Source organism: Paramisgurnus dabryanus, chromosome 15 (genome assembly GCF_030506205.2).
Source record: "Paramisgurnus dabryanus chromosome 15, PD_genome_1.1, whole genome shotgun sequence".
NCBI classification, from domain to species: domain Eukaryota; kingdom Metazoa; phylum Chordata; class Actinopteri; order Cypriniformes; family Cobitidae; genus Paramisgurnus; species Paramisgurnus dabryanus.
Genome location: NC_133351.1, coordinates 29,103,027 through 29,119,162, shown reverse-complemented (window position 1 = coordinate 29,119,162; position 16,136 = coordinate 29,103,027). Strand labels below are relative to the sequence as shown.

At 40.8% G+C, this 16,136-nt stretch overlaps 1 protein-coding gene across 1 annotated transcript in view; it reads left to right on the top strand.

The window, feature by feature from the left end:
* Nucleotides 1-370: 370 nt before the first annotated feature.
* Nucleotides 371-16,136, top strand: part of fstl1b (follistatin-like 1b) — a 43,132-nt gene continuing 27,366 nt past the window's right edge. The window contains exons 1-2 of the mRNA XM_065292981.1: nucleotides 371-552; nucleotides 689-748. Of these exons, the coding sequence (XP_065149053.1) occupies nucleotides 550-552; nucleotides 689-748 (63 nt within the window). The 5' untranslated portion in view covers nucleotides 371-549. The remainder of the gene's footprint in view (nucleotides 553-688; nucleotides 749-16,136) is intronic.

Below are 16,136 nucleotides of genomic sequence, written 5' to 3'. Positions count from 1 at the left end.
CTCATTGATTTACACATCACGCTTTACCTTACGTATGCACTGAGAAATGAAGAGTAAAGAAAATGTACATAAATGATATAAGGTATTATGTTGCAATGACAGACATTAATTGCTCAGCTCTCTCTCTCTCTCTCTCTCTCTCTCTCTCTCTCTCTCTCTCTCTCTCCTCTCTCTCGACTTATAACTTTTTAAACTACATAAGCCTACAGTATCATACCTAAAGCACGTTTTGCTGCCAAGCTTTTTCAGTAATTCAAATTTAGTTAAATATTTGTAATGCATGATACGCATATCAAATGCATTTGGGTCAACTGTGCAGACCGGACCATCAAAGTAAATTGAGGAGTGTGTGAAATGTGAACGAGTGCTCTTTATCTGGACCTACTCCACGTATTTTCAGCGGCCACGTCACGGAGGGGGAAGAAACGGATTCCTGAACGCTGCGCGAATTTCCTGCACATCCTCACATTCAAGCGCGCGGACCGAGACGTAGCGCCTTTCTCGTTTTACCTTTCTTCAACACACACAAGCGGCTCTCTTCCTCGCAAAATGGTGAGAAACCAAAACGCTACGGATAATCTTCACATTATCAACAACTTATGTCGTGTTTCCTTTAACGCTTTCTGTGTTTCTAATGTCTTTTTGTCTCCCTTCTCCTACTTCCCCTCACCCGCTTCACTCGCTACAGATGTTTCGTTGTTTACCCGCTGTGGTTTTCCTCCTGGCTGTAATGTGCTGTCATGCTGAGGTAAGTTACAAAAAAAGATATTTATTTATTTAAATATGCTTTATTTTGTGCTTAAAGGAAACGGCATTACACATTTTCTCACAACCAACTTAATGAACTGTAGAAACATTGCAGTCCGTTAGCTACAATTTACTTGTGGAAATGAGTTAAAGAAATAAAAATCCAGTATTTAATTCACATATACTACACTGAAAAGGAGAAACTATGCTTCATTGTTATCACCTCATGGATTTTGTAGAAGGCTTTCATTTCGTTTCACGCAGGTCTGAAACTTGAAGTCTTTTTTAATGTTATGAGCCAGCCCAGCCAGCAGGATATAAAAATGCATCTGTCACAAACATCTACATCACACGGTTTGTTTGTGTGGTTAATGAACTCTGTGTGTGGTGAGAGGTTGGTGGTCCTTTGATTGGAAATTCAGGAGAGCTATAAACAGGCAGCTGTTAAAACCAACCAGATAACAAACTGTTAGGAGGTGCTTGTCAAAAGAAAGATGGGTGTACATTGATCTCAGTGCTAAGATGCAGCTGCTGATGGGACCATATGTTGGGTTTGTTTGCTTAGAGACAAATGTGTTTATACACAATGTATAGTACACGATTAACAATCTGGCATGTGAGGTGAAAGAGGGGGAATACCTCAAATGCAAACATACGTTTTTTTTATATTAGGGCTGGGCAACATATTGAGTTTTGTTTCCTAGCGGGATATGGGATGAGACAATGCCGTCTATAATGGTAATATGGTTTGATAGGAGACTCCTTTTTTGCAACAGAGGCTCTGCCAAAAATTTACAATAAGGTCATATGTTAGCTTTCCAACCAGCTTACATGTTGAGTTGTTTAAAACAGGGAGCAAAACCTGTCTTTTAATTTCATATTCTCCACACACTGTTTCAATAAAGTTGACTGTGATGATCTCACTTGAGGCTTAAACTTGCATGTAAACATGTTTTCCACTTTGTAGAAAATACTGTGATATTTATAGTAGTATATTGCAAAAGATATGAATTTTGGTCAATATTGCCCAGCCATAATTTTTATGCACTTTGAAGTGAAGCTTTTGAGACAAGTGAACATAACAACATTTATGTTTTGGTGCCAAATGGTTCTCTGTGTCAACAACACATGGACTAGGAATGAACTTCCTGTATAAACATCTGCCATTTCTCAAACATAATTATGTTTTAGGTTAAACATACAAAACATATTGAAGATAGTGTTTGAAAGCATTATTTTTAATGTAGTGTGCATTTGAATTTAGACGATGCTGTGATAAGAAAACATTGAAGCTAATGTAAATGCAACTCATAATGGGCGTCACAGGGTTTTATGCAGTTTGGCTGTTCGTTTACACGACGAGTGGTGAATTGAGGTCCTTAAAATGATGAGTTTTAAAATGCAATTTTTTGAGAACGATACCTTTTTCTCTGTTTAAACAACATAAATGCAAATTTGGAGAATGAGGATGTCATGTGGATGTGTTAATTCAGTCTAGTAGCATATGCGAGTTTACTCAAAACAAAAGTGGTGGCCTACAGGACTGTGTCAGTTCAAGAGTTTATTAACACTTCTCCAACAAAGTTTACAAAATCTTGCTGCTGTAAGGGCTCGTTACTTTTGCGTCGTCGTCCGCGTCGACGTGCAAACACGCGCGCAGACCATTGGTAGGCAGTATCCACGCGTGTAATCACAGCAGCAGCGCGAAGAAGAAGAAGAAGAAGCATGGCAAGTTAACCCCCAAACGAAGAAGAACAGCAACTTGTTGTGTATGATTTGAGAAGACCAGCAATGATGAAAGTAAATAAACAGAGATTTTTGTTGCAGTTTGAGTTAAATCACTCCTCAACTTGGCCATTCTTTTCACCGCTGCAAACGGAAATACCTATGACGCAGTTTTTTTAACCTGACGGGAGGGGTTCTGGTGGACCATGCACAGCGCTTGCGGTCCGCGTAGAACTGAAGCGCTGTTAAAAAATTTGCGAGGTGCACGTCAGGCTACACAGAGCTATGCACAGGCTACGGATAGCCTACGGCGTAGAACTTATGTACGACTATAAATCGGGTACCAATAAACCTACTATTGTCCATCTAAACTAAACAGCTTGAAGCTTTTGCCGTCTTAATTGGTAATATTTATTGTTCTTTGAAAGAATGTGTATGTGTGCAGGCGTGTCATGTTTCGCCATCTACTGGCCTGGCATGTGTAAAGTCTGAAGTATGGTACATTTTTTGTGTTCACGAGGGTCTGCGTACAGTGTGTGTAACACAATTTTTGTGCCGATAGATGATAGTATCGTGTATCGACGATCGTCAGACATATCGCCAGTAGCTGGCTTTTATGACGATAGTTGGCGATGGTTATTATTATCATCATAGTTTCACATTAACATGTGCATTGCTTGCTTTTACTCGCATGAGAGGGTTTGTGGGCTTCACTTTGCGCAAGAGAGCCTGGAACACACGCGTATTCCTTCTTGCACGCACCTTGACTAGCAACCACTAGGGAGGTTGTTAGCACACAGAGGGTTAAAATCAGCAAGTGCGTTGTTCCCGCTACCTGGCATGCAGGAAATTAATTGTCCATCAATCAAGTGACTTGTCATAAATGAGTCAAAAATGATCAAATAAAAAATAAATGAGTAAACTACTGCGCCGCCCCCCGATACTATAGTGTATCGGCAATCTCACAGGCTGACGATAGGGCGATCTCAAAACGGGGCATATCGCCCAAAACTAATGCGTACTGTATTCACACTGCCTGATCTTTGAAACGTACGTTGTATGCATAGGTCGCGCATGCACCTACTGGAGAATGTAGAATTTAGCCTAGGAAATGCATTGCATTTTGTCGCAGTGCGCATGCATCTGCATACACATCTGGGTCAAATAAACTATTCTTTGCAAGTCTGTGTGTTAAACTGTGCGCATTCGTATGCAAACACACATGTCATCCACATAAATGTAGCTATAATCCTGCGTAATTTCCACTATTCATGTACTTCATGGCTGTGGTTTGTCTCTTTGTTGTTTCTGACCCAGTGGGGGCTTTGGAGCTGTCAGAGCATTCGTCCCTAAAGAACTTGATGTGTACAGTACCGCTAACACAGACATCCTCTTAAGGGGTGTCGCCTCCAATTAAAACTCACTGATTTTCCCACTCTTATAAATACAGTTTGTGCTGAGCAAATTTAGTGGCTGATTAGTAGCAAAGCACAGGGATTGGTTCACATAAGTGTATGCATTTATGTGTGTGTGCTTATATGTAGTATGCAGTGGGTGTCAGAGGTCAAGAAAGCACGAATGCATCTAATATTAAATATACAGTATAATGATATGTATTCTTTTGCTAGTCAGCAAGAAACTTTTACCTGTTCAGGAATTATTGAAAACTGGCACGGATCATGTTTGTGTGTGCAAAAAACAGCTGACTAACTGAGATTTTTTTCTCTTTCACTGCTGGTCTTGTTCTCGGTCTGAGATATCTAATGGATGAATAAATTCACTCGTATACACTAAAGGAGAATAAAAGATAAAGGCAGCCCTGTGTGAGACATTAATAAACACACGCAAACAGATTCTCACAGAACTGCGAAGAGGAGTGAATTTAAAATACTGGGTATTTTCTAACACAGCTACAGTAAACAGTAAGTAGTCCAGCAGAGACCAAGTAATGCAGTTACCTGAATCCCATTATGCCAGATCCCCACTGATCAAAGAATGAGCTCACAGAGTTTTAAGTTGCTCCTACCTGCATTTCTGTGCCGGTTTATTCAGTGTGCCGTAAGCACTGATAAAAATAGAAGTTACCCAGAGAAAAAGAAAATGAGGGAGGTGGTGGAGAAAAATAGATGTAGTGGAAAAGAACATTGTCAGGGTCATTGTGGTCCTGCTGCTCTGCTGTGGCTAAATGGTCTTTCCTTAAAGTAAATGGTTTGTAATGGTGGATCTGCTGTGCTTGTAACTAAAGGTGTTTTTGACATGACATATGTGCAGATTATGCCGAAAATTACAGTAATGCTTTTGTCTCTTATAATGAATGGAATGTATGTATATTGCTATGATTATCATCTTGTTCCTAACACGTAGTTGTTGGGACTGAAACCCATGGCAGCTGCTTGTCGCCTATTTAGTCAATGACCTCACAGGCAGTGTGTTGTATGAAGGTGCCTCTAAAGTAAACCAATTTCAGACAGGCACCATGACGTCATGTCTAGTGATCCAGAACAAAATCAGGTGAGCTCAAGAGAACAAAGAGGTCTAAAACCTGGAGAACGTGATCGGATAACATTTTCATTTATCTCAATGGCATAGGATCAGCATGCTTCCTTATGGCCACTCAGATCTGGAAACTGAAGGCTTTTTATATTTACTTCTATTTGAACTTTGAGCCGAACCTAGGACTTTATGCCATAAGCTGTGTCAGTTCGTATATACTACTGAGTTGTTGTTCGCGCCAATGTGCAATTACACATGCAGATCACATGTAGGCAGTGCCCATGGGCATTTTACTGGTGTATACTACAGTATCAAGGTAAAATAGACAGTGACTTTCGTTGCAGATTGTGTTGTTGAATATCACTACTCAGTTTGGGCCATCTTTGTTTTTATAGTTGCAAGTGGAAATACATACACTGATTTTTTTTACCTCAGGGAGGGTTTCCAGCAGGCCAATCACAGCTCTTAGAATCTGCGTAGAGTTGAATTACATTTTTGGATAGGTGTGCATCACAGGTATATGGTATGCGTCTATGCGTAGGTTACACTGTACGCTCGACACAGAAGTATAATTAGGCTTTAGATTTTGTATTTTGAGGTGAGCTGTGAACACTGTGACTCAAAATTGTGGAGGTATTCGGTGGACACGCTTTGATGTTTGCATACATCTGTATGATGTGTGTGTAATGGCTGCTTTTGGTGTTTCAACACAGCAAGTATTTAAGTTTCACGGAAATGCTTTTAGTAATCACAGGCCATAATGAATTGAACTGAATGTCTGGAGAAAGGAATGCGAGCCTTGGGGTGTGAGCCTGATGTTCACAAACAGCTGGTCAGTGTTGTTAAGAGGTATAAACACTGCTCACTGTGACCTAAACACACACATGGGACAAAAATGGGACAGCCATGATTTCATCCATTTTTTTTTTCAGTTTCTCCATGGCTGAAAATTGTTTATTTTAAGAATTGTTTATTTTGTTGAAAAGTTTATGATGACTAATTTCAAAGGGGCTTGAAAATATAAGGTGTCTTTGAACTTTATGCAGGTCTAAATGTTTGGAATGGGAATGGTAAACACCTAAAAAGGCTGATACTTTTAAGAAAAATATGCTTTGTATGGTAAGATGCAAAATCTTTAAATTATTAAACGTAATAATATAATATTTAAATAATAGAAATAATTAATAAATAATTAAATAATATATCTAAATTTCATTGCAATATGGTAACAAAATCAATTTAAAAAACAATTTTAAATATATTTCAAAATATAATATATATATATATATATATATATATATATATATATATATATATATATATATATATATATATTAAATGTTTACAAAAATGTATTTTTTCACCAATATATCTTTTGGCCATTTTTTGTACGTTTTGAAATATATTTAAAATAGTTTTTTATATATAAAAGCATTTATATTCACGTAGCATTGGACGAAAAGTTTATGTTATAACCTGTAAACATAACATTGAACATTGAAAAGGGTAAAATAAAATATATTTTTACAAAAGTATAGTTTTATATAATTTTATATTTGATACATTCTTTATAAACTTTCATATTTTGGCCAATATGTGGAAGAATATATTTGTTCTCTTGATAACTAGAACCAGATTTCAACAAGAAGCTAAATTTAACAATTGCTAGAAACGCTTAGGTTACTCACGTAACCCCGGTTCCCTGAAATAACGGGAACGAAGCATTGCGTCAGTTAGCTGACGCTATGGGGGAAACTCCTGTTTACTCCGTGACTGAAGCCTATTGGTTAACGTTTGTACAAAGTACAGACCAACTGACAACGTGGAGGGCGGGGACCAGCCGGCCGTGTCACAATTGTCAAATGAGAAACCTCTAAGACCATGCCCATGCTCTAAGACAAGTGAGTATAATTGTCACGGGAGGTGATAACGTCAACGATCCATAAATAACCTGTATTGACAGGTGCTCTAGTGAGTGATCTTTGACGCAGATGAACAGCTGATCGTCTGATGTACGTCAGACGTATCTGTCATACAGGACCTTGGACACTTCCAGAGCCCTGTGCCTCGGGCACCGTCCGCATCTGAGAAATGACAGGCTTATGAATAAAGTGAATGGCCAGCCGTAAAAGCATGGTTCGCTGTTACCGCCGCCGTCCGCATCTGAGAGATGACAGGCTTGTGAATTAAATGAATGGTCGGTCGTAAAAGCGTAGTTCGCTGTTATCACGGCCACATTGATATAGGTAGGGGAGAGAGCCGCCGTGCCTCTGTAGTGAGGAGAAAAGTGTTCCACCCACGATTCGCGGGGGGTTTAGACTTTCAATGTCACTAGACAGAATGGATCAGACTTTGCATAAGGACGCCTCGTGAAAGGGGTCCTAGCAGCTTGTGTCAATGTGTCATAAGGCACGTAATGTAGGTCGTGTCCCACGGATGCCATCTCCGCACGCCCATCGTAATGGGTTAATATTTTGAATCTTGGTAGTTTAAGCATGAGATGCGTATCACTCTGATTGAACATAGCTTATAAAGCGATGCAATGAGTTTATAAAGGAGATGACTCGTCAGCTTGTTCAGGGGGCGAGATCTCAGTCTGGTTCGGTAAATAATGAAACCACCGTAGTTTGCCCGACCGCATTATCACAATAACACGGTCGAGAGTGCTGCAGTGCTAAATCATCCCCTTAATGTACCGTATTCGTAGTACAAGGTGATTGATATGAGACAAACGGCGTTCCACACGCCGAAGGCTGATTGCTGTCCTAAAGCGTGTTCAACCCACAGCAGATGCTGGGCTAGCTCGTAATGACAGCACTTCATGAAGCCGTGTGTAACTTAAGCATAAGCGTCTCGGCCGTCAGCTCGGGGCGGGACCTTTGCTTAGTCAAACTGAAGTGGACTTATGAACAGAATGCCACAATATTCCGCTTTCTGAGGCTCGTTAGAGGGGTACGTGTGCCCATCCTAAACGAGATGCCGCGCGCGTCTGACTGTGCGCGCGCTTTGAGCTTTGAAACTTATTGTGGCGGGTAGCAAGCTCACTTGAGGTTGATATTACCCTTAATATCTCTGAGTATTGGAGCGGAGGTGTGAGCGTCTTCGGATCCGCTAATATAAATCAGCTATATGGCCGAAAAACGTCATAAACCGCTTGGCTGTAAGCCTTTGAGTGGCCGTCCAGAGAGATTCAAACGCTTGGAGCCATGCAAAAGTCTGAGGCTGTCGTCTCTCTAGGAAGAGAGAATAACAGCCGTAAGACCGTGCTCGTTTGCGCCATCAGCATTGTAGCGGAGAAACTGAGGTGGGCTGCGAGCGAATTTGGCAGAAAGGTGTTAGAGACACCGTACAGTCGTGGGGTGTCAATACACAGTATATGGCCAAACCGGGGGTTTTTCGGCAAGCGTCGATAGAATTATGGACAGCGGGCCGTGTGTGCGTATTACTGATTGCTTGTCACTAAGGCGATAAAGTGTTTAGAGACACCGTACAACCGTGGGTGTCAATACACAGTATAGTAAGCACGGAAATTACTCTTTTTAGAGGAATTAAATACCATTCGCCACTATAGTGAGGTCGCATAACCGACAGTATTACACAGTATGTTTGGATAAACAGCACACAGAAAACATTTCAGGATAGTCCAGCCGAGGCGCGACTTGACCCTTTCTCCCAGACAGTTTCGTTCTCTGTTGATGCAGCTGTGCTGCGGAGACCAGAGCTCAGCCGTTCAGGTGCACAAGCCTCAGGCTCACGGAGCAGGGTAGTATGTCTAGGTGGTTTAATGTCAGACTGAACCCATCGCAGAGAGGAAGTCTGCCATGAGGCCCGCGGTTTTGCCGTTTATTAAAAGGGCAGAAAAAACGGGTATATAAGAATGTACCAATATTCAGCGCACTGATATAGGACGGGACTGAATAAAGGGAGGTATTCGGGCCTCAGTATATTATAAACAAATTCGTTCTGCCTCTGATTCCGTCTAAACCAGAGAGAAATGACCGGGCAGACGAACATTGAGCTATCCGAAGTGAGACAGGCTCAGGCCAGTAAAGCTCTATAATAAGTGTTTTAGCGCTCTAATAGAGGCGTGTCCGCCTTATCGAGCAGACGAATGAGATCGTGCCACTCCAGGAGGGGAGGGGCATGAAGCTCTCTTATAATGAGTGTTCTTGGTGCTCCAATAGCGGCGAATCCGCCCTATCGAGCAGACGAATGAGATTGCGCCGCTCCAGGAGGGGAGGGGCATGAAGCTCTGTAATCGTTGAACACTAGACAGCTGCATTTAGAGGCAGCGAGCCGTAATACCGCGTGCTAACTAAGCCGTTAAGAGACCTCACCACTGTGGGGAAAGGAGCGAGGGATTCCGCGAGCGTGGAGCACGAGTGGCTGTGCTATGACAGAGAACAGGGGCAGACCGCCCGTGTTTGCTTGTCGTATGCATCCAGTTCTACGGTTCCCCGCTTGTTCATCTCAACAAGAGAGGAACGGCAGAGGGGAGCAGCAACACAGACAGAACAGCCATGCGTCGTATGAATGGTATCACCCGATGCACTCGGGGGATTAATATATGTGCCAGAGATCTCGCCACTGAATGTGAGAGGAGCGAAGGGACTCTGTAAGCATGAACGGTTGCGGTGTGACAGAACACAGGGGGGGTAGTCCGTGTGTGCTTGTCTATGCATCCATCTAGTCTCATGGCTCGCCATGTGTTCATCCCGGCGAGAGAGGAACAGCAGGGGGAGCACGAAACATGGATAAGACAACCAAAGCATATAAGCGCGGTCCCGGCGTGGGAGGTGCCAGACCGGTAACGCGCTCGTAGGAAATTCATAGCAGAGAGGCTCACCGAGCCGCTGTGCTGGACGCTATTACAACAGCGCCTGCTCTTTTAGCTTATAGCTTTATATTAAAAATATTGATCTTACCGGGCGGCCGCAGGGGAGACCTCGTCAGGCATGTGTCCGCTGCACAGGGCTCGTACCACGGCAAGCGAAAGCTATCTTCGGTTCTCGGCCGGAAAGCGGCAGGGGAAGACGCTAGACCTGGACTCTGCTATCTTCGGTTCTCAGCCGGAAAACGGCAGGGGAAGATGCTAGGCCTGGACTCTGCTATCTTCGGTTCTCAGCCGGAAAACGGCAGGGGAAGACGCTAGGCCTGGACTCCGCTGCAGGGCTTTTGTCAACGGCGAGGTAAGGCTTCTTCTTTTTCTTCGGAGCAGCGTGAGGTTCGGTAATTTTGTTTCGTATGGTCGGAGTCCATACGGTAATTTCTCTACTGTGCGACAGAAAGTCGCAGGTTATGACGCAATCGTTAGCCTATTTTTACAAAAACTGCTTCTACTGGGACATAACGTAAGATACATGGTAATGGAGCCTTTTATACATTTTCGTGTTTCTTTAGAAATAATTAATGGACAAATGGAGTCTTTAAACGCCTCAGATGTAAAGTTATTCGCTGTCAAAGTGACGCCAAAATGAATGGGAGTTAATGGGATGCTAACAGCAGATGGGTGTTCGCTAAGCAATGGCGGCGTCCAGGGAAGCTTCAATAAAATATGAAACCCTGCCCCCCTGGTTTCCCCCCATAGCGTCAGCTAACTGACGCAATGCGAAGTGAACCGTATTGAAAGGGAACCATACCTGTTGAATATTGTATAAATAATATTGAAGGAAGGGTTATTTATTTATTGTACATTTCAATTCAGCATGTTCCTGTCAAATGTTCATGGAAAATGAGCGTTTTATGGTAATAAAATATATATTTAATCGAAGCAACAAAGAAAGGGAATACGCAAGAACATGAAACTTGAAAAAACATCAAAATTGCTTGCAGAAACAAAAGTCTTTTATTTGAAGAAAGGGTTGATGTAAACTTCCTGTGGTTACTGTGTCAGCTTAATTGTGAGCTCCTGCATGTCAATATAAAACTTTCTTCTTTTCTACTCTTTTCTATTTTAGTTTTCCTCTGATTTTTGTCACTCTGTCTAGATATCGTGCTTTTTCTTTAATTTCCTAGCTTTCATTCTTATCTAGATTTCACTTTCCTTTCATTTCTTTCATCACTGTTCTGTAGTTTGCAATATTTACAATCTGTCTTCTTTATCCCATTTTCCTCCCCCATGTCTCTCTATGAAAGCAAAGCATCTTGTCATTGGCTTAGTGCTGGTGTTTTATGACATTGCTTTGTGTAGCCATCACTGCTGACAGTACTTAAAAGAGCCTTGTAATAAGAGGGAGGAACAGACAGAAGGATGAGGTGATTACATGAGGCATACAGAAATTTAGCTCTGCTCATTCTGATACTGGTACATGAGGGGTTATACAGGGACAAGGATATAAGCCAACAATTAAGTTTTACAGTTCTTGTTTTCTGTCGTGTTGGTACACACTTTTATCAGAGATGCTTTTTTACGATGCTTTTATTCTTGCCTCACGACTTGTTGCAACGTGACATAAACCGAAAAATATCAATGGGCTATGAGCTACAGCACTTGGCTTAGGGAAAGCTGTAACAGAGCCACATTTTAAGGGTTGTTAGATACAGGCAGTATTTGGTGGATTTAGGCATGTGCAACATGGGCAGCCTTCTAGGGCATTATTTTGTGGGTGGCGCCACAGGGTGCCCACAAAAAGAGAAAAGTGTGATCAGGTTTTAACCACTCATTTGAACAACTCGTCAATTTTTGCTGGAGGGTCCTTACAATCTTTTATTTTTCTCCTCCTCGTTCTTTTCTACCTTTTCTTCATGGCTTTCCAAATGAGATTTTTATGTTTGAGAAATGCATAAGAAACTAGCAGAAGATGCAGACACGTTCACTAAGAAAACAAAAGACTACGCAGAGCATCTCTGTTTGAAAATACACCATCCATCTCCTTACAGGGAGATGCTTCTCCATATTGTGATGCCCTGAGCAAAGTACAAGGCCATTGTGAAGAATGTAAGACTGCAAACAAGCACACTTCCTTTTGAAACACATGTCAACTATTAACCCAACTCTAGTAGTCCATGACCACTTAGAGAGCACTCCAGTTTTCAAGCCAGACCACTGGAACAGATGGGGGGTGAGACATAAAGTAGGTTGAGAAAGTACCTTTGTGAAAGCGAAAAGTTGGCGGGATTGACAAAAATAAGATGACTGGCTGGTTGCTAAAGCAGCAGCCTTAGACAAAGCACTGGATATTTAAGAGGAGAAAAATGTATTGATCTAGTAAGGTTGAAAGTTAGATAAAAAAAGAAACTGTGTAATTGCAGAAGTGGTAAAAACTAAAGTGCCTGTCCCATGCTGACTGCAATAAGCTGGCTGCCATCAACCATTCTATTGCCAAGAGCCAATTTAAGAACTGCTGAATGGACATTAAAATGGCCTTATTCTGGTGATAAAAGCATTTTTTAATTCATTCAGACAAATGTTTTTGAGGAGTCATTTTTAGTTCTCTGCCTGCAGGGAAGCAGTTTCTTGATATTTCTCGACCATTTAGTGTTTTGTACTAATTAAATTCTGCAATTAAGTCAACTAATGGCACTTTCCATTGCATAGTACCCAACGGTTTAGTTTAGTTTGGGTCGGGTCAGCTCACCTCACTTTGGCTTGGTTAGCTTTTCCATTGAGTTTAGTATCACTTCGCAGTGGGAGGGATTATAGGCGTGTCGTTATATTTGCGCTGCCTACTGCTGTGACATCATACAAATGAGAGCGTCCTTGTACATTCCCATTCATTTATTTATTTCTCAGTCCGCCACAAAATTAAATTTGACCATCACAAATAGATGTTTGCACATGTTTATCACTAAGGTTACCTCTTTCTCTCATGAAAGTTTTGTTTTTTAACACCCGTGGCGTCAGTAGTTGACACACTCCGCTGAGCATCATTGAAGTTGCATTTAAGCATATATAATGCTGACGTGCTCATCGCGAATGATCCACCACAAACTTCAAGTCTGGAAAAAACTGTTATGGTGTCCCTGATTCTCAACCTGTGGATGTTTTTCATCGCTAAAAGGGAGTTTGGGAACTTAAAGCAGAGCACAGATGACAACATTTTTTCCTCGAGACAGCGCAAGCTAGCACTAAACTGCCCTCCAAAGCCTAAGTGCAGTACCTACGCAAACACTGAAACTGAGAAAAATGGCTTTAAAGTTTTTACACTAGCCAGCCAAACATGTTGTAGGTAGATTAGTGGTAATTCATTGTTATAGATAAAAACCATGACCACCGATGTGACCTTTGACTCCCAAAATGCAGATACTGCACTCTGCCTTTGGATAACCTTAAACAACTAAAACACTATTGCAAAAGCAAAGTGCAGTATTTACTAACTAAATGTGTTCATTCAACTTTTTCTCATGCTTCTTAATACATGTTGATTGTTTTTAATAACTGTAATTAGGGATGCACCGATAGGATTTTTTTGGGCCGATACCGATTTAAACAGACAACTTCTGGCCGATACCGATGCCGATACCAATACCGAAATTAAACACTTGTATACAATACTATACAGTTGGTCTATTAGCTAGTTTATTTCTATTTTTACTGAACATGGATTGGATCTATTTTGGTCTGTACATTTCTTTGTGGAGTTGTTGCAGATTTTTAAAGAAATCTTCTTAATAGGGTTCAAAGTCTACACTCTAAAAAATGCTAGGTTATTTTCAACCCATGGTCGAGTCGAAAAGGGACAAACCCAACCGCTGTGATATAGATTAACTTATGCTTGTTAAAACAACCGAGCAGTTGAGTCATTTTAAGTGGTGTGTTCTGTCCAGTAGTGACCCAACCCTTGGTTAAACCAACCCAGCACTTTGTATGGTGTTTCTGTTGCACAACTGGTCAAGCATTGGGTTAGCAGCACAAAAGGTCATGGGGGGGGGGGGTTGACAAGCTTGTCAAGTATGCAATGCATGCTCAAAATGTGACCGCTGCATTTAACCCATCCCAGTGAGTAGTGAACACACACGGGGCAGTGGGCAGTTATCACCACCACAGTTGCAACCCACTGACCGTGAGACTCAAACCGGCTACTCACGGATTACAAGCCCGACTCTCTAACCACTAGGCTACAACTCCCACGGTTGCTTTTTGTGCCTTTATTTCATCAGGATAGTGGAGAGTAGACAGGAAAGTGTTAGGTGGAGATAGGGGAGCAAGATCAGCAAAAGATCGAACTTGGGTCACCGTTAGCACACTGGTGCTATATGTCGATGCACTAACCAGGGGGCATATCAGCGGCAACTGCACAAGGTTTTTTGTTATGGTGAGAGTGGACATAATTGTGGGGTAAAAAGTTTAGAATGGGACAGATGTGAGAATTTAACAGGAATTTCTCTTATTTCTTTTCTTTGTTTTCTCAATAAGAAGCATGTGTATTTAGTTAAAGAGGCATCTTTGGTGGAATTTACTCAGTTTATTGTTTGTCGAAGCTGTTGAAAGTGCAGACTTATAACCCAGCAAGACCATCAATGAAAGAGCAAAGAAAAGACAGATAATTCAACACAGAGAAAAGCTTATGACATCATACCACTGCACATTTTCAAGAGAAGACTCATGCACATTAACGCTGACATCACCTTTAAAACATTAGTCAATAAATACACAATCCAAAATGTTCAAGCCACACTGCCAGAGTTCCAGTAAATCTGCACATAACAAACACAAAGCTTTTCTGTAAAGATTTAAATGAAAAGAGGTTTTAATCTACTGAATTTCTTTTGAATTATTTGGCAAGTACAACACCAGTTTGAATTAAACATTTAACTCTTTGTAGTAACATATCTAGTTGTATTTCTGTGTTGTTGTTTTTTTGTTCTGCCTAATATAAATAATCTTATACAGAAACAGTCACAGTCTAACAAGGCCATAGATTATAAACCAATATTCATTGCCTGATTAAGATCAGCTACACAATGATATTTCCTTTAGTCATTATACAGTATTTTTTATGTATGCATGAATTATTCTGTTCATTTTAGCTAACCAAGTTATAAGATATTGAGGAAAGTGGGATAAGATGTGCCGGTAGGTTCTCTATCATATTCTGCATTTGATTTAGAGGAGCACACTAGAACGTATAAAGCATTGTGCTCGTCAAATGTTATTTTCTACATTGCAAATTAAATATGTTGTTTCTAAAATTGATAATAATCAGTGAATTGCCAGTCTTGTCAACCAGGTTTTAACTAAAGATAAGTCTGAATTGCCAGGCCATTTTTGTTATGGGGAGTCAGGTTCGCACTTGACCTGCATTTCTCTTCCTCTTCTACCCTCAGAGACTGTCCTAAAAAATACAAGAGAAGAAAATGAAGAAAACTTTTTTTTCCACAAATAACTTTACATTCAATACCCCTTTCAAAACCCTAAGTATGTATTAAAATAAAAAGTTAAGTTTATTATATTTGAGTCATTATTGTGTGTCTATGGCTCTTTGTTATTAGTTAAAGGTGCTAAAGAATGCATTGATACGATATGTTAAATTGTTCTCTGATACCTACATAAAAGGAATGTGGCTTTATTAAGTACAAAAATTATCTAGAGTTGTTTTTACATGTTTATTTACAACTCTAGGATTTGCCTTTAGAATGAAATGGTCTATTATTACGTTACTTGAAAGCGTCATGAATAATAATGTTGAGCTCTGCTCTGACAAAGACAAAGATACAGATTTTGAGGAATAATCAGTTATTGGGTGATTGGAAATGGACGTTTCTGAGAAGTAAGTTTGTATTTTTTTAGTATGAACCGTTGACTTAAAAAAAAAATGGACGATGCCTATTCGCTCTCTTCTATTGGTGAAAAGTGAAGCCGCCAGTGTTCTGATACGGCTGTGACATCTTGGGTCTTGAGTCTGCGCAGTAGCGATTTTGGGACCAGTCCTGCGCAGTAGTGAGCAGGAAGTAAACCGCGAAATCAAGTCCCCGCCCTCACAGAATGTGCTTATCACAGCTGTCAATCATGACGTGACCCACCGTTTTTATAGCATTAAATTACTAACTAAAAACTTATTTTAAAAACAAGCACTTGATTTTACATCAGCGTGATAATTACAGTAAATGACAGAAACCAGCTTCGTAAAAAGATAATTGAAGTGTAATTAAATAGTTTAGTCGCTCTCAAGTCCCATTGAATAACATGGGGAAGGCGGGGTTTATCACCTATACTGGGACCAGTCACTGGG